At 42.1% G+C, this 22,077-nt stretch overlaps 4 protein-coding genes and 2 long non-coding RNA genes across 13 annotated transcripts; 4 read left to right on the forward strand and 2 right to left on the reverse strand.

Moving 5' to 3' along the window:
• Positions 1–515: 515 nt before the first annotated feature.
• On the forward strand, positions 516–3,718 carry LOC143215409 (dopaminechrome tautomerase). Its single transcript, XM_076437523.1, has one exon. The coding sequence runs from the start codon at positions 516–518 to the stop codon at positions 1,818–1,820; it is 1,305 nt and encodes a 434-aa protein (XP_076293638.1). The 3' UTR covers positions 1,821–3,718.
• LOC143215411 (uncharacterized) lies at positions 3,414–8,095 on the reverse strand. 3 transcript variants are annotated; one of them, XR_013010373.1, is made up of 4 exons: positions 5,829–8,095; positions 5,447–5,695; positions 5,257–5,377; positions 3,414–5,132 (listed from the first exon to the last, which is right to left on the reverse strand). It is a non-coding gene; the product is annotated as an uncharacterized LOC143215411 (long non-coding RNA). The 3 variants fall into 3 exon arrangements; XR_013010374.1 differs by lacking the exon at positions 5,447–5,695 and having other exon boundaries at positions 5,892–8,095; XR_013010372.1 differs by having other exon boundaries at positions 3,414–5,377.
• Positions 3,414–8,095, reverse strand: LOC143215412 (uncharacterized). Of its 2 annotated transcripts, none has more exons than XR_013010375.1 (3): positions 7,690–8,095; positions 7,135–7,316; positions 3,414–6,793 (listed from the first exon to the last, which is right to left on the reverse strand). It is a non-coding gene; the product is annotated as an uncharacterized LOC143215412 (long non-coding RNA). The 2 variants fall into 2 exon arrangements; XR_013010376.1 differs by having other exon boundaries at positions 3,414–6,119; positions 6,675–6,793; positions 7,135–8,095.
• A 448-nt stretch (positions 8,096–8,543) lies between these two features.
• On the forward strand, positions 8,544–14,592 carry Not (ubiquitin carboxyl-terminal hydrolase nonstop). Its single transcript, XM_076437521.1, has 6 exons — positions 8,544–8,679; positions 10,362–10,494; positions 10,680–10,895; positions 10,980–11,394; positions 12,095–12,688; positions 12,798–14,592. Exons 1-6 carry the CDS (start codon positions 8,560–8,562, stop codon positions 12,853–12,855), a joined length of 1,536 nt encoding a protein of 511 aa, XP_076293636.1. The 5' UTR covers positions 8,544–8,559; the 3' UTR covers positions 12,856–14,592.
• A 448-nt stretch (positions 14,593–15,040) lies between these two features.
• On the forward strand, positions 15,041–19,375 carry LOC143215408 (hexosaminidase D). The gene is made up of 9 exons (XM_076437522.1): positions 15,041–15,255; positions 15,349–15,403; positions 16,503–16,718; positions 16,811–17,159; positions 17,241–17,315; positions 17,393–17,588; positions 17,652–17,927; positions 18,010–18,096; positions 18,185–19,375. Exons 1-9 carry the CDS (start codon positions 15,227–15,229, stop codon positions 18,357–18,359), a joined length of 1,458 nt encoding a protein of 485 aa, XP_076293637.1. The 5' UTR covers positions 15,041–15,226; the 3' UTR covers positions 18,360–19,375.
• Positions 19,376–19,525: 150 nt separating this feature from the next.
• On the forward strand, positions 19,526–22,065 carry LOC143215405 (uncharacterized). Of its 5 annotated transcripts, none has more exons than XM_076437516.1 (7): positions 19,526–19,849; positions 19,931–20,364; positions 20,457–20,652; positions 20,713–20,946; positions 21,041–21,256; positions 21,344–21,532; positions 21,927–22,065. In XM_076437516.1, exons 1-7 carry the CDS (start codon positions 19,562–19,564, stop codon positions 22,047–22,049), a joined length of 1,680 nt encoding a protein of 559 aa, XP_076293631.1. In that variant the 5' UTR covers positions 19,526–19,561; the 3' UTR covers positions 22,050–22,065. The 5 variants fall into 5 exon arrangements, with proteins under 5 accessions (XP_076293631.1, XP_076293633.1, XP_076293634.1 ...); XM_076437518.1 differs by lacking the exon at positions 21,927–22,065 and adding an exon at positions 21,617–21,820; XM_076437520.1 differs by having other exon boundaries at positions 19,717–19,857.
• Positions 22,066–22,077: the final 12 nt, after the last annotated feature.

The following is a 22,077-nucleotide window of genomic DNA, read 5'->3' on the forward strand; positions in this document are numbered from 1 at the left end:
TGCGCACATACTTGTGCAGTGTGCAAAGATCGTGCACGTGCACGGGGAGATCGGTCGTGTGTAAATAGGCGGGCGATTCTGGTGGGGGTACAACGCCTCTCCGACTCTCCAAGCGCCAAGCAACGAAGCGACGCTCCGCCGGGCTCCGCGTCTTCGTCAGTCAAATTGCGATCGTCTCCGTGCAGCGATGGTCCGCTGTTAAAGAACGTCGCGAGTATCGAAGCCGAGGCCGCACGCTGCGCGTTGCGTACACAGACTACACAGAGATTAGTTTACTCTCGGGGAACAGTGTTGGAGAACGCATTTTGGCACGCATCAATATTCCGTGTGAAACACCCGGGACCAGAATAAACGCACTCGCGGAGAAGACCGTCTTCCGCGGATCCTCGGCTCGACGATAGTTGGTTGTCGCGTTGCTGTTCCGGATATCAGCTTTCAACCGGATAAACAAGACGCGGCGCGGCGGTTTGGTTTCTTTTCTAACTTTGAACAGAGTAGACCAGCAGCCAACTAGAATGAAGAGCTTGACCTTCCTCCTGACGATGATGGTCCTGGTCACCGTGACCGTGTGTCACGAGCCGTTCCAGGTGATCTTCCAGTGGAACACCATCGACGTGGTGTGGCCGACCGAGGAAGAAAAACAATACGCGAAAGATCACGGCGAGTACGTACCCGCCAACAACTTCATAGCAGGTATCAAGTTCTGGAACGGTAAGATGTACCTGACTATCCCTCGGTGGAAGGACGGAGTGCCGGTAACTCTCGGTGTTACATCCGCAACACCTGTCAACAGGGTAACGGCGCCAGCTCTGGAAGCGTTCCCGAGTTGGGAGATGCAGAAGGTCGGGGATTGCAGTGCCCTCCAGTTCGTGCAGAGCATGGAGATCGATCCGATCGGTCGTATGTGGGTGATCGACTCGGGACGAATGTCTCCGCTGTCGGTGGAGACCAAGACCACCTGTCCTCCTCGCCTGCTGATTCTCGACCTAGAAAAGAAAGGAGAGATCTTGAAGACGTACGAATTCCCTCAGCACGTGGCTCGCGCGGGAAACGCTTATTTGAACGACATCGTGATCGACAACGAAGACGGCGGCATGGCGTACATCTCGGACAGCGATCGGGACGATCCAGGCATAATCGTGTACTCGCTCCAGAACAACACTTCGTGGAAGGTCAGACACGACTCGATGAAGGCGAAGCCCGAGGCGGTCAGGTTCATGATTGCGAAAACGCTGATCAACATGCCGATGCCGGTGGACGGGATCGCGTTGTCCCCTGCCAGTGTGCCGAACAGACAGCTTTATTACTCGCCGTTGTCCTCTTTTCATCTGTACTCGATGCCGACATCCGTGCTCAAGAACAACATGACCAACATCGACGAGTACGTGAAGGAGTTGGGACGAAAGAACTCGCAGTCGGACGGCATGATCATGTCTTCCACCGGAGTGCTGTACTTTGGATTGTTGGCCGATGATGCCGTGGCGATGTGGGATACCAAGATGTCGAACTCGTTCACCACTGGACAAAGAGTAATCTCCAGGGATCACGAGAGGATGCAGTGGCCAGATACGTTCGCGTTCGATGATTCCGGCAGTTTCTACTGCGTGACCAACGGCCTGCAGAACATCCTGAACAACCGCGTCAACATCACCGCACCAAACTACAGGGTCGTCCGGTCGAAAACCGGGCTGAAGAGCTATCAGTATCTAGAGGACGGCAGCATGCCGGAGCAACCGGAGATACCCACTTCGGCCGCTAACAGGATTAGCTTCGGCGTGGCGATGGGATTAGCCATTCTGTTAGCCGTCGCCGTTCAGTAACGTCTTTCTTCGTATTGTCGTCGTTTCGCCTCTTCCTAGACAGAGTAGACTGTTATCACACACACGGGTATACCAAAGACGCTTGACCAATCCTCCATAGTCTGACAACGCGCGCCGATAAATATAATCCAGTGCTCCTCCGCCCTCCGATGACTCTATTCGTCCGGACCCTTCGCTTCGGTCCACGAATGACACACGCGCGTCAACTTATGGTTGTTTGGTGGATGGATCTGTATGTGTATGCATGTTGTACAAATGCTCAACGAGCGCCAGTTGGTCCCACGTGCCGCGGTGGTTCCGCGGCACGGCGCGCGGCGCGGCGGCCGAGCGTGACTCGCTCGCATGTGCACTAACTGTAATGTGTGGCGTCTTCGAATTACACGGTGGATCAAATAAGTATTAACGCGTACGAAAGACCGTAATCGAGTCAAAACTTGCTCGCATTGTCCAGTGTCTCCGTTGAACAAATGTTTCACCGTTTCCGGCTTCGCTGTTGTTCATCTTACTGTATATGATACTTGTGCACTTGCTTGTGCACTCGTAGTTAATACAGCAAAGTAGGAAACCGGTTAATGTAGTTTTAATATTACTTTGAGTATCGCGCCTCCCAGAAATGGGAGACAGGATTATTCGTTCAAAATTGAAAATGGATTTTTACGCTAATGTATTTGGTGTATCGCATTATCTTTGGATCTGCAAAATGCAGAAAGGTGGAAAAAACGCTTACTTATATCTGCACTGCACATCCCCAAAGATTGGGGATTTATGCCTTGTCAATGCCTGTTTGATCCATATAGTAGACGAATCCGTTCAAGCCTTGGTTAGTCGTCCTCGTCCTCGTCGCGAACGTTGTTTGCGAGGTTGTTTCGCCTGTAGTTTTTGGAACACCTGTGCCTGCAATTTCACGGTTTGTAGGATTCTTGGCTTTCCATCTGTCCTGTCAAGAGTGTGTTTGTGTGTGTGTGTGATAGAGTGAGAGACAGAGAGAGAGTGAGGAGAGAGAGAGAGAGAGAGAGAGAGAGAGAGAGAGAGAGAGAGAGGATATATTTATATATATATTTCGATAGTTATAGTTGCACAGGTGTGATACGATCGTATGTATACCCGTGTAGATCACGAACAGCACGTGTACAAGATCGAAGGCTCTAGTCTAGAGTACGTCTTGGACAGCGGGAACTGCGCAAACAAGACTACTTGTTACCATAATCTTTGAAGCTAATTGACCGTGTACCGGTCGCAGACTGGAAGAAACTGTCTCACGAACTGTAATCAAATTGAACGCGTCTCCCGTAAACGTTCCTTTTTATCATGGAACAACAGAAACACGCCCAGGATCGCCACGAGACTCTATCAGGAAACGCGTCTCTCAATGTCATTCTGTGATTGCCATCCTGGATTCCCGGACAAAAATTATCTCGAAGAGTTCATCGGTACAATTGCCGCTTACGATTTTTATCGCGGGAAACGGTAAAGCATCCGTCTCCCCGGGCAGCTAGTATAGTCCGTCTTTCGAACGGAACGAAATTTTCAATTGTTTCCGAAAAGTACCCAAGTTATTTAGCTGCACATCTACGCGCGTTCATAGCCCAAATCGTTTCAACTGTGAAATACACTTTTTCTGAATGTTCCCGCCCCGACAAATTGTATAGTACAATTGCCATTCATGGCAAAAATGAATAATTTCGTAAAATAAAAAGATGTTCTTCCCATGTTTCGCAATGAATGCAAACGATTATTGATTTTTGCAGTTTAACCAAGTATAATTACATTGTATATTGTACGTCGCGTAAAGCATTAATTACTGTACTATGGCGTTTTTATGCAATATGTTTTTATGTAAATGTATCATTTCACTGAATATTAATAAATCGAACGCAACGTTGTTCACATTCCACTCATTCAGCCAGCTTGACTACAATTGCATGAAATCCGCAGTCGAGTTTCCCAGTTCAATTTCGTTGATTATTGATTATGATTCAGAACTGTCTAGGATAATTGAACGTGTCTGCGAAAGCCTCGTGACCAAATGGGTCTGTAAGCGCGCGAAGCTTTCTCCCGAAAATACGGCCCAGAACAATACCAAAGAGTCTCGAATCGATTGGTTTCACAATTGGAAAGCGTGTCCCGCAAAAGAACCACCCGTGTTTCCGCAAGTTTCTGTGACTTTTTCTTCGTTATAATGAGAAAGGAAATCGCGATTTGTCGAACCTCTGACTGACAATGAGTGAGAGAGGAACGGCTACCCGGAGTCCGCCTGGGCCAAGCAGCCTCGCCCTCTGCGAACAAGAGAATAATTAATTCGACGATCCATCGCGATCCGCGTGAAAAGGAAACTTCCACTCTACTATGTATTAATATAATAAATCTATCAGTATTCCAGCCTAGTCTCCATTTAATCAGGCGACCAAATTGAATCGACACGCGTGCCCGCAGGAACAATCACGCTTTCAGTGCCGCGCCGAAACTTTCGCCGCGACACCGACGCATTCGCGCTTAATTGACCTCGAATTAACACCGCCCATGGGCGGTATTAAATCTGCCGGCCGACGTTAACGCATTCCCGAGCATTTACGACCGGGGACGTCAATCGGCGTCCCTCGTTTCTCGAACATCATTAACGCATTTGCAATATCTTCCTGTTGCCGCATCATAACGGACAGTGTTTTTGAAATTTAATTGAATAACTTCGTTTTCATAGTCACCCACACAGATTACTGTGACGACAACAATATGTAGACTAACTTCGCAATGTTTCGCAATATTATCTGACAATGAAAGAGCAACGCGTTTCGAACCATACGGGTAACAATGAGCAGAAGAATAATAAACGCGTTCCAAAAGAATGATACGCTAATTATGCAAATGGGTTAATATTATCACACACACACACACGATCGTGCGCGTTTCTGCGCGATTGCGAGCGAGAATTCGCCGGACGGAGATGGAAGAACGATCGACGATCAATGGAGCACGTTATTCTCATCGCCTCTCTCCGCTTGGAACGGTCAACACTGTGAACACTGACTGAGCACGGATGCACGAGTGTACGTATAATTAGTGTGTACACCACACATGTAACACGTACGAATAGCTTTAACGCATATGGCCTTATTTGCGACGATGAATTGAACCCGTATACCGGGAGCCGGGAGGTCGGTCGGAAAACGCGAGTTATGAGTCATTTGTCTAGGCCGGCTCGGTGAACGCAACTTTCCGCCATTTCGCGGCGTTTGTTTGTTGCGATTATTGTTGTTCCCTTTCTCGCAGCGGATCGACCTAGAATGTTCGCCTGGTTAACCGCTTCGGTGATGTCTGCAAAAATCCCCGTCAAGCTTGTCTTTTGTCGAACAGTTGCGAATTTTTGCGGATGAAACGGCCCCAGAAAATAAGAAAGCCATAGTCTCGTCAACACCGTAGAGTCGGAAAGTGAAAGTACCTTGCACTTCGCCGGGAGGCATTACAGCTTTGCATATCAATTCGGTGATTTTCTCGAAGCCCGAAGACACTTGACCATGGAACCGCGGAGATTACACAATGGCGTAAGTAGCCGGAAACAGCTGAAAGAAATGGAGAAAAAGGGTAGCCAAGCGAGCAGCGTGTCTCGAGAGATAAATGAGCGTTCATACGAGCGTTCGTCGGACGTGTCTCGAATCCGTGTCTCCAGGTGCATTTATTAATTGTTGGAAAAACGTGGACACGTCCATTATCGGCGCCGCGCCGCGCCGCGTCGCGTCGTTCAGAAAAGGGGAACTCGAAAGACGAGAGACGCGGGGCCGCGGGGAAGAGCCATCGCCGGCAATCGGCAATCTCGCTTTCAGCCTCTTCCCACAATTGTCTCCTCTTTCAGCCTCGCAGCGTCCCAGTTTTGCGGCGAACTGAGGTGCACGCACAGATCATTACGCGGCGCAAAACGGAGCTGGGGCCTAGCCCTGAACCGCGCGCGAGTCAACGAACGGCCAGGGAGAGGCTTGGCGGATTACAAAACTTGGCTGAGAAAACACCGTGCACCTGAGATCCCATCGGCGCGGCGGCGGCGCGGTGTACATCGAATCTACGCTTATGTTAGAGTACCAATACCCAGGGCCGGTACAGAGTCCCGCACTTTCGGAGAGTTGGGTCGAGTCATTTTTCCAAGTATGTAGGTAGGTATATCTTCCATTCGAGAGAAGGCCCCGCTTCATTACTTTGCACAAGTCCCTGCCAGTATCACCGGTCCAACACCGCATCTCGACTTTTCGATCACCGACATAGCCCTTCACCGATCATCTTGACCTTGTTCCGTTCTCGATCTGTCTTGCTCTGTTCGAGAAAAGAAGACCAGGATCAGAATGGAAAATATTGATTCCCGGACCAACGATCGTTTTTGTTTCAAAAAAAGAGGAAACCCAGAAAGGGTAGAAAATGGCGAAGCACAGCCTTCGCGTCAATCGCATCTGCATAAAAATAATGTCAGCCGCCTATGAAAAGAATATTAAACGTGTTTGTTTGACTCATAGGCAAAGTTCGGTGTTCAAGGAGATTTCTATATTCACTCGTCAAGTTCGAGCAGACTGTGGTCGATCGACCACAGTTTGTCTGGAATTAGTATTATACTTCTGGCTAGGATTGAATTAGTGCAACCATACCGGGACAGTTGACGAATGTCAATAGAACCCTGAATTAATACGAAGAGACTTCGGAATGGAAAGAGAAAATAAAGATCGCATTAATCCGGGGTATCGAACCGATCCGAGGCTTACATCGCGCGCGGTTACTTTTCTTTTTGTCGGGCTAATAATTCTAAGCATGTGTGCGCCAATTACATGCTCGGCCAATGTCGGTTTATGTTTATTGTATTGTGCAATATAACGATACCTGCAGCCTGCAAGTCTGTCGACCGCACCGGGAAAATTAATATATTTTCTATAGCCGTAAACATCGCGGCGCGGCGGGGTGTCGCATGTCGTCGCGCGTCATAAATAAGGATCATTTCACTGGGGGAAAACATGAATATTGTAATTGGCCTGAAAAATTGTTACATTCCAATTGAAAAGCGTATCTTTGAATTGTACTTGATTCTTCAAAAATAATTACGTGATTGTTACACCACCGTTTTTCGTACAAGACACCTGTGTAGTATGTATATGTATACATATATGTATAGTTTAGGGATACGCGTAAGGGTAGGATACAGGTTAGATGTATCAAATCGAGGCATCGAAGCTCTGTGTCGTTAACAATTGATTAAATCGTGTATTAGAGAGTAATATAACCATCGCGTAGTATTTCTGTAAATCGTGTCTTATTAATTATAAACAGATAGATGTTAGCAGACCTTGGATTTTCTCCTTTCATCGTCACGTCGCAGGCTCTTAATTGTCTCCGCGTTGCATAACTGCATGTTCTCACCTCGTTAGATATCTGCTCGGTGCATCTTCGCCACATATCTTATGAATAGAATTACATACCACTGTTTCTTCATCGGTTAATTGATGGAACTCGTGGCGGATCTCAGCTCTAGTTGTTAAAAAAGAAAGCGGTCGTAAATCAAAATTCTGTACAGGACAAAGACATTTTTTAAAATTATAATCCAAAACTAATCATCGACTAATCATCGAATGTATCATTTTCGTTAACGAACATACTCAACACAGTGACAGTGACTCCAAATGAGTAAAACTACATTTACATTTCAAATTCAGAAGGTTCTCGGACATTCTCGGAGATGGCGCCACAAGTAATAGAAAATTGCACTCCATCGGTACAGAACACGCTATAAATATTATCATCAAATGTTACATTCTCCGATTGCAGATTGACTAGCGACACCGACGAGATCTAGCGAGTCGCTAGTAGAATCATCGACAGATAGCATCTGATTCAAATTTACTGTTTAATATAAAAAATAGTGACGAGAGCATTATTCTCTTTATTTTCCCTTCCGGTGCGTAAATTCCAAACGATAACGTTCACACAGTGGTTCACACACAGCAGCCGTAAGTTTCGAAGAAATCCACTTCGGGGCGCATGCGTGTCAGCGATTCCCAAACAGCGCCATAGTTTCGACTCTGCAGTAAACTCGTGTGGCGGGGGGCAAAGAGTGGCTGGCTCGAACCGCTCGGCTCGAACCGGCGGCGCCTGCAGTGACCGACCGGCTGGTGTCCGCGAGCACCCGGGTAATATCTGAAAAACGTGGACACGAGCGATCGTACGAATCGAGACGGTGTTTCCCGTCGAAGAGGTAGTCGCCAAGAAGCGTTAGTGTCCTCGGTCGAGTCCTGTGGGTGTCGAAAAAGAATATCGGTCTGGTTGTCTATCTTGCTCGCGTGTCTGTCTCTCTCTCTCTCTCTCACTCTCACTCTGTCGAACGAGGACAGATCGGATAATTCGGATATATGGCGTGATAGCGATCGACTGGCGACGACACTACGACACTGCACGGACAACCCTTGCGCTCTTTTTTTTCCAAGGTTCACGCGGTTTTCCATGTCAACGACACGCGCGCTCCTGCCAAGGCCAGCGTGCTACGCCCCGCGCAGACCAGCCTCCGTCAAGAAAACGCTCCTCCGCGTATCAGCCGTGCCGCCCGTCACCGACGAGCCGTCGTTATCCACGTCGTCGTGCCCGTCGCTATTGTCTGATTGTCGTCGACAGCCCGTCGTCGTCGGTGTCGGTCGTCGAAAAACGCCGGCGAACAGCCGTTGCGTACGTTCAGGCTGACGAGGAGTGGACAGGACAGCGTCGCTCACGCCAACCTGAGATGAGCGACCATGGCTGCATACACTTGAATAATTTCAAAGCAGCCAAGGGTATCCAGCCGTACAAAGTGATACACTCTTATTTCGTGACCAGCACGTCGACCGAGGCACGCGTAAGAAAGGTGCGACTATCTTTTTCTCGCGTGATCCGTGGTCAAGGTTTCCGTCTTTGTCTCTTTCTCACTTTCACTTGCACGCCCCGTTCTCTCTCTCTCTCTCTCTCTCTCTCTCTCTCTCTCTCTCTCTAGATCAGGGTTTCCCAAATTTCTTTGCCTGATGGAGCTTTTGAATTTTGACGGAGCACACCTTAATCGTGTAACTCGAAGGATAATTAATGTGACTAGACTGCGGATGTTTATGCAATTTTCATTTTTCGCAAACCAACTTCGCAACGCTAAACCTACCACGAGGGGCCAAATGACCCATTTTAGATATTTTATTTGATGATTATTGAAATTGTAACGGTGTTTCGTCCAGGGGAATTTATTGAATATATTAGTTTTTGACTCCAGTATATATTATAGTGAAAATCTCAAATAATATATGATAAATTTAATAGAGTTATTTTTATAATACTGTACACATCAGTCACTCTTTTGATGGTCGGTAGGTTTGATGGTGTTAAGAAAGTGGGACCAAATGAAATCTTATTTTCATTGGCAATAGCATTTGTATTTGTTAGATCCAAAATCGAAATAAAAATCATACTAAATTCTGTCAAATTTGATACTCTAGTATTTTTTTAAAATTTATACAAGTCATAAATGCATAAAGATCTGCAGTGTGCATATATGTAGTAATGATACATAATCAATAAATCTTTTCAATAAAAATTTTTTCACGGAGCACAGTTTGGGAAACCCTGCTATAGATGTACATATGTCGTTACCTGACGATCAGAGAGTTACCTCCCGACTCTCGATCGTCTCTCCTGTTTCATTCTTCTACTGCCGCGTTATCAAAATGATTTCCAAACAAACAGACTTTTCGAAGAATCGAAAATTGTTGTCGTAACATCGTGAAATCTCCGTAGTATCAGAAATCGCGAGATCGTTTTCTTTCTTTGTCGTTCTATGTACGTGGTCCTATTCGCGGGACTCGGTCACGAGCCATGCAAATTATAGAAGGAATGACAATCCCGTCCGCAAATACGTGACCGTTGTTTACTGTTGCGAATGATTTGTATTCCGATGATTAGATTTTTGCCGACAGTCTTTTCCCTAATCTTTTGTTCGTTTCCGTAATTTGTTCCTGACAAATTTCGATCGCGTGGAATCGATCGATATTCTCTCTGTGAAATGTAATAATTTTTATGCCGCGCAGTCAATGAAAACACCGTGAACGGTGTAATTTATTAGTTTGATCTGTATGTAGTCCAGGTTACCAGTCGTTACTTTGATGGACGGTCGTGGTGCGTAAAGACTAGTAAAGACGGATTTAAAAATGGCCGCAGCAGATGGTTTTACTCGGCCGATAAGAAATTCTGGCAGATTTGTTGCTCGCGTAAAGTAACGGTATCGCAGATTTACGATTCTACTGGTACTACACTACTACCGCGCGCGTTGCTTTGATGAATGTTTTATTACGCTTTACAGAGTGCATTGAAACGATGAATTTGTACCGTACCATATTTGTACCATAGTACCATATGCTCCGCGCGTATCTTCTATGGACACAAGAATATCCCATAACTTAGCTCGAACACTATATATTTAGTTTCTTATCACATGTCGATGCAACATTAATTTATTTCTGTAATTTTTGCACGAATGATATTACATAAGCAATTCCTACGATTTTTTAGGCTGTAAGCTGTTTATGTCATACATGTAAAACATACAAGGACCGTCTTCATTCTTGTCTTCACTGCATATTCTTTGGCTGCTATGTAAAAGGTCACATACAGGAACATGCCAAGACGAAAAAGCATTTTCTAGGTAATTCCGTAACACTATATCAGGTCGCGTTAACTATATATGAAACTTGACAAATAGAATGCAAATTTCAAACACGTTTGTTTAGTTTCATACTTGTGAAACGACCTAAGATAGAATACGATATGTCCCATTCGATGAATTATTTTCTTAATTCTCATATACAATAAATGTGTAATGTCACACAGCGGTGGATCTTTGTTACGGAAATATCCTGTGCTTCCAATGCGGAGATTACGTATACGATAGAGAGTTATCAGCCGTTGCCAAGGCACAGTGGAGCGAATCCGCAAAATCGCTGAGCTTTGGAGAATTTTATCGAGCATGGGAACCGACGCAAATAGAGGCAGAGTTGTTGAGGAAACATCCGCGCAGAAGGCGTGTGGTAGAAAATTCCACTATAGGTAATCAATCTCATTTCGATAAATCAAAATCCGTAAAACCAAGATACTAGTTAACCAACAACACACCTACCAATAAACTTTCAGGTCTAAGAGGACTTATAAATCTTGGAAGTACATGCTTCATGAACTGCATCGTACAGGCCCTAATCCACACACCGCTGTTAAGAGATTATTTCCTTGCTGACCGTCATCACTGCCCGCAACCCAGCCGCTGCCTAGTCTGCGAAGTGTCCCATCTTTTTCAGGAATTTTATTCTGGTAGCAAAGCACCGTTGACTCTTCACAAGCTTCTCCATTTAATATGGACACACGCCAGACATTTAGCAGGTTACGAACAGCAGGATGCCCACGAGTTCTTTATAGCCACGCTCGACGTTTTGCATAGGCATTGCGAGGCAGCGCCGATTCTAGTGAAAGATAATCCGCATCATTGTAACTGTATCATCGATCAGATCTTCACCGGCGGGCTACAGAGCGACGTGGTTTGTCAGGCATGCAAGTACGGAAAAGAAAATTCAAAGCTCGCAGGGTGTAAGAGCCTCGTAGAGACTGTGTGTATTGATCGTCGAGACTGCAGATTTTTATGGATTTACGAACAAGTTATCTCTGTGGGGGTGAAATATGAAATGATAGTAAAATACGAGAAAAATTCCCACAATCAATGCAGAACATTTTTATTTTGCGAAAAAGATCCGCAGTCTAATTAGATTATTATCAGACTGCGTAGATGTTTATGCAATGTGAAATTTTTCTGAGCGAACTATAACAGAGTAAAATCAAATAAAATCGTATTTTCACAGTGGTATAGTAGCCTTTGTTGTAGATCTGAAATAAATAAAAATCGTACTAAATTCTGTCGAATTCTGTTGTTATACATTGTATATCTGTTGTTGTTGGTATCTCTTGTGAAAATATTCAAAATGCATAAAGATCCGCAGTCTACTAATTATTACAATAATCGTCTATTGTGTGTAGAACACCGGTCACAGTCTCATCAATTGACGGCGCACACTCTAAATAACTTTTTTGCAAAGTGTGCGCCATTAATTATGAGACTGTATGAGTATATGTATCAATAGGTACACAGTTGGTAATATCTCGAGATTCGATTCGGCTTTGCACCCTGAGAAATACTAGAGAGACAGAGTTGAATTGACCACGCACAAGAGAATTGTCCGCAAATGTAATCGTTTTTCTAGCGGCGTATCGACTACCATAGATCCGTTTTGGGATATATCGTTGGATCTGGGTCCAGCAGCTAGCGCTTCGGGTTCCGATTCGGGTTCTGGTCCTCCTACCTCATTGTTGGATTGCCTGGAGAGGTTCACGCGTGCAGAACATTTGGGATCTAGCGCTAAAATAAAATGTAGCAATTGTCAGACCTACCAAGAGAGCACCAAGCAACTGACGATGAAGCAGCTTCCTATCGTGGCCAGTTTTCACTTGAAACGATTCGAACACTCTAGCATACAGGACAAGAAGATCTCCACGTTCATCTCGTTCCCGGAACAATTGGACATGACGCCATTTATGTCTCACAGAAGGAACGGTAACAACAATAGCTCGACGACGACGATGATGATGATGGATGGCCTGCCAAAGAACGGAGGAGAAGACACGGCGGCGGCGTTCAGCGATAACAGATATTCGCTGTTCGCGGTGATAAATCACGAAGGTTCTTTGGAGACTGGCCACTACACTGCCTTTATACGGCAGCAAAGAGATCAATGGTTTAAATGCGATGATCATTTAATCACGAGAGCAAGACTAAAAGACGTCTTGACTAGTGAGGGGTGAGTCCGCGCGCGCGCGCAGCACTGGCCAATCAGTCCGCACAGTCCGCAGTTATGTAGTATGTATTATTATTACCAAGGATCCAGTGAAAAAACCTTTCCTTTTCAGGTATCTTCTTTTTTATCATAAACAAATTTTGGAGTACGGTCGAAACGCCAAGGTGTAAAAAACCCATTAGATCATGTAATTAATTTATTTCAATCACGATGAATCATGGGCGGTAGACTTATTATCAAGGAAGTCCCAATTGGAGCATCCTAAGAGAGATATACAGCTAAAACCTGTTCCGGAAACTGATGACAATATCTCGGAAATTTCGTCCGGTCTACACAGAAATTTGGTTTTATCGGTCGGACGCGCGTCAACTGCATGGCGGAAAAGTATATATATATATATATATATATTTTTTTTTTAAAAAAAGAAACTAAAGCAAGGGCCTCGGAACGAAAATCGATGAAAGAAAATATGGTAGACGAGGATATGATACATATACGAAATTCGAAGTGTAAATTAACGAACGACTCTACTATTACGCTTTGGTCATGGGATTGCGGAGATAAAACTAGTAATTAATCACGCTGTTACGAAAATACAAAATAAGAAAGAGTATATAGTGTCTAGATCAATGGAATGTGTCGTTATGTTAGTCTAAATATTTGTCGTGATTGTTCGAACTTTTAATTGTGAACATTCTGAAGAATGTTAATGATGTAAGGAGATGTAATTCGTGTTCGCTGTAACTTCTCGTTTCACTATTATTTCCCCCCCCCCCCCAGCCCCCCGTTATGTTTCGCGTTCGATGAAATGTTTACGCTGGCGCACACGGCGATCGATTTCCCTGTTCTCGTGTCCTAAAAAATAACGTAAGTGTAGTTTTTAAGATTAGCTCAATTTTTTTAAACAACCGATCGCATCATTGTATATCGCTAACTGTATTATCAATTCCTGCCCTCTGACACTTGTATCAACACGAGACACACCAAGGATGGTGGATCTCGCGCACAGTCATGATTCCTTTCTCTAATCGATTATTTTTCCACCTATTTCTATAAAATTTGTAGTATGTAGTTCTACCATTAAATTACGTACAAGTGATTATCTAAAATTATTCTTTGATCTAATTCGTCGTGTCAGCCATCCTTCGGTGAATGAAATTTTGTAAAAACGAAATAACGTGTGTGTGTGTGTATATATATATATGTGTGAATATATATATATTCTTAAATATACTAGGGGTGTGCGAGATCCCGGTCGGGACGGGAATTTCTCGCTGGATCGGGACGGAATCCCGAAAGTCTCGGAATTCCCGAAAATATCTGTGATTCCCGACATTTTCAAGTTTCTGCATACTTTTCCAATAATTACAAGAATCTGAAATTGCCATTGCGTGTTCTCGAAGATTACATATCTTATACGCAATTAGCCGGGAATGTTTATGTTGGTAATATTGTAGAAAGTAATTGCGAATAACGCAATACTTTCGGGAATCCCGAATCATCTCGGGAATCTCGCATACCCCTAATATATACACACATATATATATACATATATTTAAAAAAAAGGGATAATGATGTTATCCAAAAATAGAAAAAGGCGAATTATTTCGCGTGACTGTGTATAATAAAAAATCATTGTTTAACATATTTCTTTCTGGTTGCCCGTTTCACCTTTTTTCGATTCTCAATGATTCAGAATTGGTTTTTGCACACCAGAGTCTACGCAGAGAGTGCCAACCGCGATAGCACTTCTAAGTATACTAGTCGCCATTATATTGTTATTTGTGTTTGTAATGAGTAGACTGCGGATTTTTTTTTTATATGAATTTATGAGAAAAATGGATGGATGTAATTTGAAACAGGAAAAATATTAAGACAATTTAAGGAACGTCGGATACATATGCAAGTATATATATATTAATCTGAGAGAGAAAATTGAGATTTCCAGAAGCATAAAAAATTGTATAAACAGAAATATTGTGATCGTGCAACGTGCTCGTCGATCATACTTATTGCAATTTCGCAAGCTGCACTTGTGCGCCCATTCCACTCAAGATGTATCGTTTATCGAGACATGACCATATAATAATACCTGTATGTCTGAGAATTAATAATATTACGCGTACAGTTGTAACGCGTTTTATATAAGGCTGAAGTAAAAACTACATACAGAAATAAAGTTATATTTCGTGGAGAAACAGTTTCGCCGATTGACTCGTTATTTCTTACTGTTTTTTACCGCGGTACCCTTGTTTTTTTTTATTTAATCCTTATCAGACTGGATGTGTTTACCGTAGCGAAAAATTCAAATTTGAATGAAAACCCGCGTGTTTCGGTCGAGATGTAAAATGAAAATTTAACGAAACGAAAAATTGGGAATACTGTGCTATAAATAATATATATGGGATGAAAAAATGTGTTTGAATTTCGTAAGGAGAGAACCGTGTGTGTGTACGGCGTACGGTAATTTAATACCGTACGCTTTTTATCCAACGTTGTAGTAATCATGCAGTATCTGGTAATATTAGTAATGGAGGAAAGATGGACGACTTGACGTTTGGCTTGCACAGGTAAACGTGTGCGACTGGTTGACAGAAATTCGTCGAAAATCGTTTGACCAAGGGTATGTGACGCGACACAGAAAATTGTTCTTTCTGTTCCAGGCTGGTTCATTTAGATCTGAAAGGTGCTCCACCACGAGTCTGTTATTTCGAAAAGGTCTGTTACCGTGCCGAATTGTATTGTTTGTTTACACACTGTACTCCACTGTACTCTTCACCTGACAGCCGTATATATTTACTTATCGGTGTGAATCCTAACATTCCTAACTATACATATGACATATAATAATATCTTTTCTATTGTTCGTCGTGTGTGTGTTACGACTGCGTAACGTTTTCATTTACGAAAATCAACTGTTACATTTCATGTTCTGAAAAGGAATTCGTATGTGTGTCACAGAAAATTGTCTGTGATTGCAAGGAAAATGCCGCATATCATATAATTTCACGAAAATTCGAGTTTACGCACTCGAAGCTATTTCAACTCGGACTATGAAACATTTCCGTCCGACCTAGAATAATTCCATCTTTACGAACGTATACGAATATGGAATTGATATAGTACCACATGCAATACTTACTTAAATGTTTATAGTAACTGATTATTAGTAGGCTGCGGATGTTTATGCAATTTTTGAATTTTTCTGAAAGTGGAATAAAGTACAATTTTATTTCCAGTGGTAGAGAGTAGCCTTTGCAGATCTGAGAAAAATAATACTGTGCGTTGATTGTTTTATATTCCGCCCTTCTTTGAAAATTTTCAGAAGCTATAAATGCATAACGATCTGCAGTCTATTGATTACACATACCACAGCATGTAATAATAATGTAAATAATATTTTGAACAATGGTACAGCAATTTTTAGCGGTGACTCGTCGGTGAGTCACCATTCGAGCGCTAAGGGTTAATCGAGCTTTATAGTATAGGATTTACCAGATATTTACCAGATGAAGAAACTCGTGAAAACAAATTCGAAAGGCTCCCGAAAAATAATGGAATTTAACACTTGGAAGCATTAGCGATCAAAACTTTAAATGACAATATCCAGAAAGTGAAAGCATGCGACATGTTGCGTTCTTCTTGACAACCACACACAAAATTCTAATCTTGTCTACACACACAGTTGAACTGATATTATAAACTAAAGTTACATACTCCTGACATATTGTATATTCCACATGCGTACCGTGGCTTGATGTGCTCTATAGAAGAAGAACAAGCACGGTACAATCGTTTAATACAATCGTTTCCACAGTTATTTCCACTTTTGAGGACATGGGGTGCCACCGGCATTCTCATAGAATGGGAAGACACGTTTCCATACAATCGGGAGCTGTCTCTCATAGGGAGCAATGGGTTAGGCAATTTCACCAGTGGCTACACGGCCCAGGAGGCTAGACATATCTTACAGATAGCTGGAGATTGCGGTTTAGCAATCGTTCCTTTAGTACAAACGTTTGGTCATATGGAGGTAAGTGAGTGAGTGAGTGAAATCTCGGGGTTGTAATGCTCGCGAGTAACTGAAACATTGATTACTCTAATCCAATTGGGTATCGATTGCAGTTTGTCTTGAAACACAACGAATGGAAATCGTTGAGAGAAGTGGAGCACTTTCCGAGTTCAATTTGTCCATCCAACGCGAGAACCTTGCCTTTGATTAAATCCTTGATTCGGCAGATAGTTGGCTTTCATCCGGATATCCAATATTTGCATATAGGCGCGGACGAAGTTTGGCATCTAGGTCTGTGCACGGTGTGCGCGAGACGCGCTGCCTCTAGCAAATACGGAAAGCCGTCTCTGTACCTGGAACATATTCTGGCTGTTGCGCAATACGTGCAAGAAACATATCCCTACTTGAAGATTATCATTTGGGACGATATGTTGAGATCGATAGATTTACAGGTTTTGAATGGTATCTCAGTACATAATTTTTGTACATGTTGATCGGCGTCACACTTAATTGCTTCACGAAAGTTTCTTTTATCATTTGCAGACCACTATATCGGAAAATATGTGGAGCCCATGATTTGGCACTACAATCCAAGGGATAACTTTGCGTTACCTCACGGTAAGATACTTTCTCGGATAGCTTTATGTTCAAGATCAATCAATAAACAGAGAAAAATATGAAATTGTTTGTGGTAGGAATGTGGGATAAGTATACCGCGATCTTTCCACGTATGTGGGCAGCTACAGCGTTTAAGGGTGCTACCGGATCTTCGCAGCATATTCCGATTATAAGGCATCATATAAGTAATCATGAGAAGTGGCTGGAAGAATTGAGTATACACGTGAATAAAGTTCACGAATTCCGAGGAACAGCTTTCACCGGCTGGTCGAGGTAATGTTCCATTCGCGCGCGCGATTACCTTTGTAACTGTGTTCTACCGTATTCAAATTCTAGGTACGACCACTATGCCACACTGTGCGAATTATTGCCTACAGCGATACCATCGCTAGCGTTATGCTTGAAAGTTTGGCTCCACGGTTATTCCGAACAAATCCACAATCAAGTGGCTAAAAACTTAGGATACATAGATCATCCTTTGCACGTAACTCCGCAGCCAAGGCCTGCTCCGATACCTAGTAATTTGCTCTATCCCGGATGGCAGGTTGCAGTAGGTGTAGAATGGTTTTTAAATTTTAGAGCTAAATATCATAATATCGTTGCTAGCGAACAGTAAGTAAGAATTTATAGAATTTGCAGCTCCGACCTTGTTATTTTTCTTGTTGCAAGATGTGTTACGACGACGATGTTACAGGATATCGACGTGGATGAATCCATGGCAAGTGGCAAACAATTATACAAATCCCATGCAGTTAGAGAACTTGATTCCTGTTTTCACAGAGTATGTTCGTCATGATCGAAATTATTTCTAATAATCTGTGTGTATAGGCAAACAGCAGACAATAACGCGACGATTATATCTTTTGCAGATTATTATTGGAGTTATCCTCCTTAGAAGGCTACTTTAGGTTTCAAATGGAAAGTATATTTTTTTCGACGATGGTGGACGAGTGGATAGGTACAAATATTCATCCTATGAAGGGGAAGCTGGTAGAGTTAAAACAGACTGCAGAAAATCAAATTATGTTGAATAGTCGTATCTAATAGGGTTTTAGCGGCGAATATCTCTCAGAAATCTCTGCTTGCGCATCTCAATGACCAACTCTTATCGACACAGGTAACAAAAGTAAAAGAAACACAGAAAACGATAGGCTGATATGTGATGCAACAGAAAGTACGAAAGTACGAAGAATCTAGCGAATTGTACAATTTTACCGTTATAAGTATAGTGTCGCGTAGCGGAGCGAAAAAAGAATAGATTTTTAAGAGAAGTAACGAATCGTGTTTGAACACACGGGATATTGTATATAATTTTATAAAAGAATGGACGATTATTTTAATACTTGGCTTATGGGAGTATGAAACGAATTATCGTGATAAATGTCTTCATCATCGAGCTTTGTCACATTTTGCGAGCTGTTCTGTGATACTTGGCTACGAAGGGATTATTATAATATATAATATTGGGTTGAGTCATTGATAACTGCTGTTTCTTTTCTTCAGAAATTTATTTCGACTAGCAGCTGAACCAACTGTTTGCATTTATTCGACACTCGACATACAAGTCACGTAGCTTTCTCCCAAAATAGCAAACGTCACATTCATCCGTAACTGTGTCAGAAGTTGCTTATGATTCGACCCAATAATCAAGCTCAATAACCATACTTGTTGGCTCTATTGTGCTATGCTTGCTTCGAATTATCAGCGTTTCTTACACACACACGCGCGCGCGCCCACACACACACACACACAGCATGCAAGTATTTTTTCTACTAAGAAAACCTCTTCGCAGATCCTCTGAAAATGTTATCGATCAACAAAGATTGTACGCGGTAGATAATATATTTCATGGAATCTTTTTTTATCAGCATATTTATTAACTAATCTAATAGTTGTCTTCAATCTCTATTTATCGATGTAACGTGTTAAACATCTGTACAATATAATAGAAGAAAGATCTCGAACATACATCAGATAGATATATATATATAAGAGAGAGAGAGAGAGAGAGAGAGAGAGAGAGAGAGAGAGAGAGAGAGAGAGAGAGTATAATAATAAATGATAAATTTAAATATATTTACACGTTCTTTGCCACGATTCGGGACCGTCTTGAAATTATCGTTTCGACGCCAGAAACAAAAGCGACGATTCGTTGAAAGATGTGTGATAACTTTCTAAAAATGCCGTTTTTTATTCATCTCGATCTCGATCCTTCGTCACACCAATAAACGATAGGAATAAGGACCATGCAAAAAATTGAAAAGTACAATGACCAAGAAGTCGAAAAATTGGACGAAACTTATAAGGAGATTCTGTCGCATGTTAGACCCTACATATTGCAACTGACATCTGCCGAGAGTGTGCAATTATGTAGGGACTGGCTTGAGAAATTGCACGAGACCTCGCAACGTCGTCTGAGAAACGAGTATCTCCTGGAGTTATGCAGACAACTGAGAACAGGTCGTGTCGGAGGAATTTTCAGCAGACTTCCGCCCAATGGACTACTTTTGCCACTGCCCAAGTCATATCATATGGTATCTAAGTATGCTAGTATTCTACGATTCGTTTCTTTATGTAATCATGGTAATAAAACATAATCAATCTATATAATACAGATCTGTACCGGTTCGTCTATCAGCAGTGATCTATCAAACTACGTCGTAAGACCGTTTCATAGTACTTTAAACACCTACAAAATGTCTACCAAATGTACAACAAGACAACACCAATTGAGAAGCAAACTGTTAACGAAACACCGTCAAATGGACACTAGTAGTGGTATGGGACAATGTTTGGATTCTAATAACGCACCGCCAACTGTTGTCGGTTCTTACCATCATCGAAACGCAACGAGAAAGAGTCGGTTAAAAGTTTACGAACAACGTATCGATACGCTGAATACGATTATCGGAGAACTGCAGACACAAAACGAGTATTTGAGGAAACAATTGCTGCTAGAACAACCCGAGAAGTATAGTTTTCATTCGGATAAGCATTTATACTCGAGCGTTAGCCAGTTAACATCCGATATTGCTGCTTTGAAAACCAAGTTAGTACTTACTTTGCGTGGAAATGTAATAGAAAACCGGAGAGAAAAACAGCGCTGGAATTTATGTCTTTTATGTTGTTTAATTGTTAAAGGCTGTTGGATGTACAAACGATGAGAAAGTCGCTCGAGAAGAATTGTAAAGAAGTTATGGAGGAATATCATTCTACGGTTATAGAACAGTTCAACGAGTTGAAGGATCAGTTGGACGAAGCTCGATCGAAGAACGAAGCATTGGAGATTAGCGTATCTATGATAAATGAGAAATTGGAAGATATCATCCATGGTAAGGTAAGAAGAAAAGCTATTATTTTTCGAGTAGAAAATCTGACAGATATTTTCAATTGGCAGAACGAACAAGCTGGGGAAATGGAAAATCAATTGATGGAAAAAATTAAGACATTGTACGATCAGTTTGAACAATTTACACAGCAGAGAACCAAAGAATTAGAAATGAGAGAGTCATATCTTGAGAAGAAAGACTCTGAGTTGTCTCAGAGAGATGCGGAGAAAAAGAAAGATATAGAAATGCTGAATAATAAAATTTTTGTTCTGGAAATGAAATTGGAAACAAAGATAAAAGATGTATAATCATAAACACATCATGTGTGATTGATGTGCTTTAATTAATACGTTATTGTTTGTGCATATTATACTTAAATATTGTACTTACTTATAGGGAGAAGCATCGCAAACTACATTAGCTGAGCACTATAGTAGCCTGAGGGACGAGTTTACGAATTGGAAAAGTGAGATAGAATGCGAGACGCGGCAACAATACGAGAATCTGTTTTCCAAAGTTTCCGAAACGAAGAAAGCTATTGTAAAGCTTGACAAATCTAAAGCGGAGAAAGGTAGCTATGAAAACGAGAAGAAAATGTTGAAAGTAATCCAGGTAATTTGAAAAGTACTATACTATATTCAATATTCATTTTATATATTTTATATACATTTTACGTAATCCGTGTATTGCCTTGCACAGAACAAAGACTTGGAGATAAAAAGCTTGCAAATACAATTGCAAGAACAGAAGAACGAATTCTGTATGGTTCTAAATACTAAAAAGCAAAGCGAAGTGGATAATGTTGTGACATTTTTAGAAAAGAGGTACAAAATATTATTAGCAGAGACGGAAGCATCGAAAGAATCTCAGACACAGGAATATCTTAAGGTATTCAGAACGTCGTCTCATTGCGTTCAACAACTATGTTTTACGAATTCGAACACTAATCGACAACGTTCGAAATATTTCTAGAAAATAGCAGAATTAGAAGATCAAGTACTTAATCTCAAGAAACTTTGAATTAGGCTTATATATAGTATATAGTGAGCATAAACTATATAGCTTGTAACACCTTATAAATACTATAATTATATAAATTATACAATATATCTTTATCTTTATCTATATATATATAATACAATGTCTTTCTATAAATATATGCCATATTCTAACTTATCCAACGTTCACCAATACCGATCCGTTCGATGTAGTTCCGAAATTCTTCACTGTTCAACGAGAGAGCGTAACATCTGCTTCTATTTACATAATTTCGCTTGTTCAGCTTGTTTACACTGTTGTTTACCATCATCATCACGGTGGCATTTACCTGGATTTACCTGTTACCATTGTTACCACCATGTTGCCATGTGCCATGTGGACTGTTGTTGATGTGGTTGACACGTGATCAACTGTGTGATCAACTGTGATACGTT

Source organism: Lasioglossum baleicum, chromosome 13 (genome assembly GCF_051020765.1).
Source record: "Lasioglossum baleicum chromosome 13, iyLasBale1, whole genome shotgun sequence".
NCBI lineage: Eukaryota > Metazoa > Arthropoda > Insecta > Hymenoptera > Halictidae > Lasioglossum > Lasioglossum baleicum.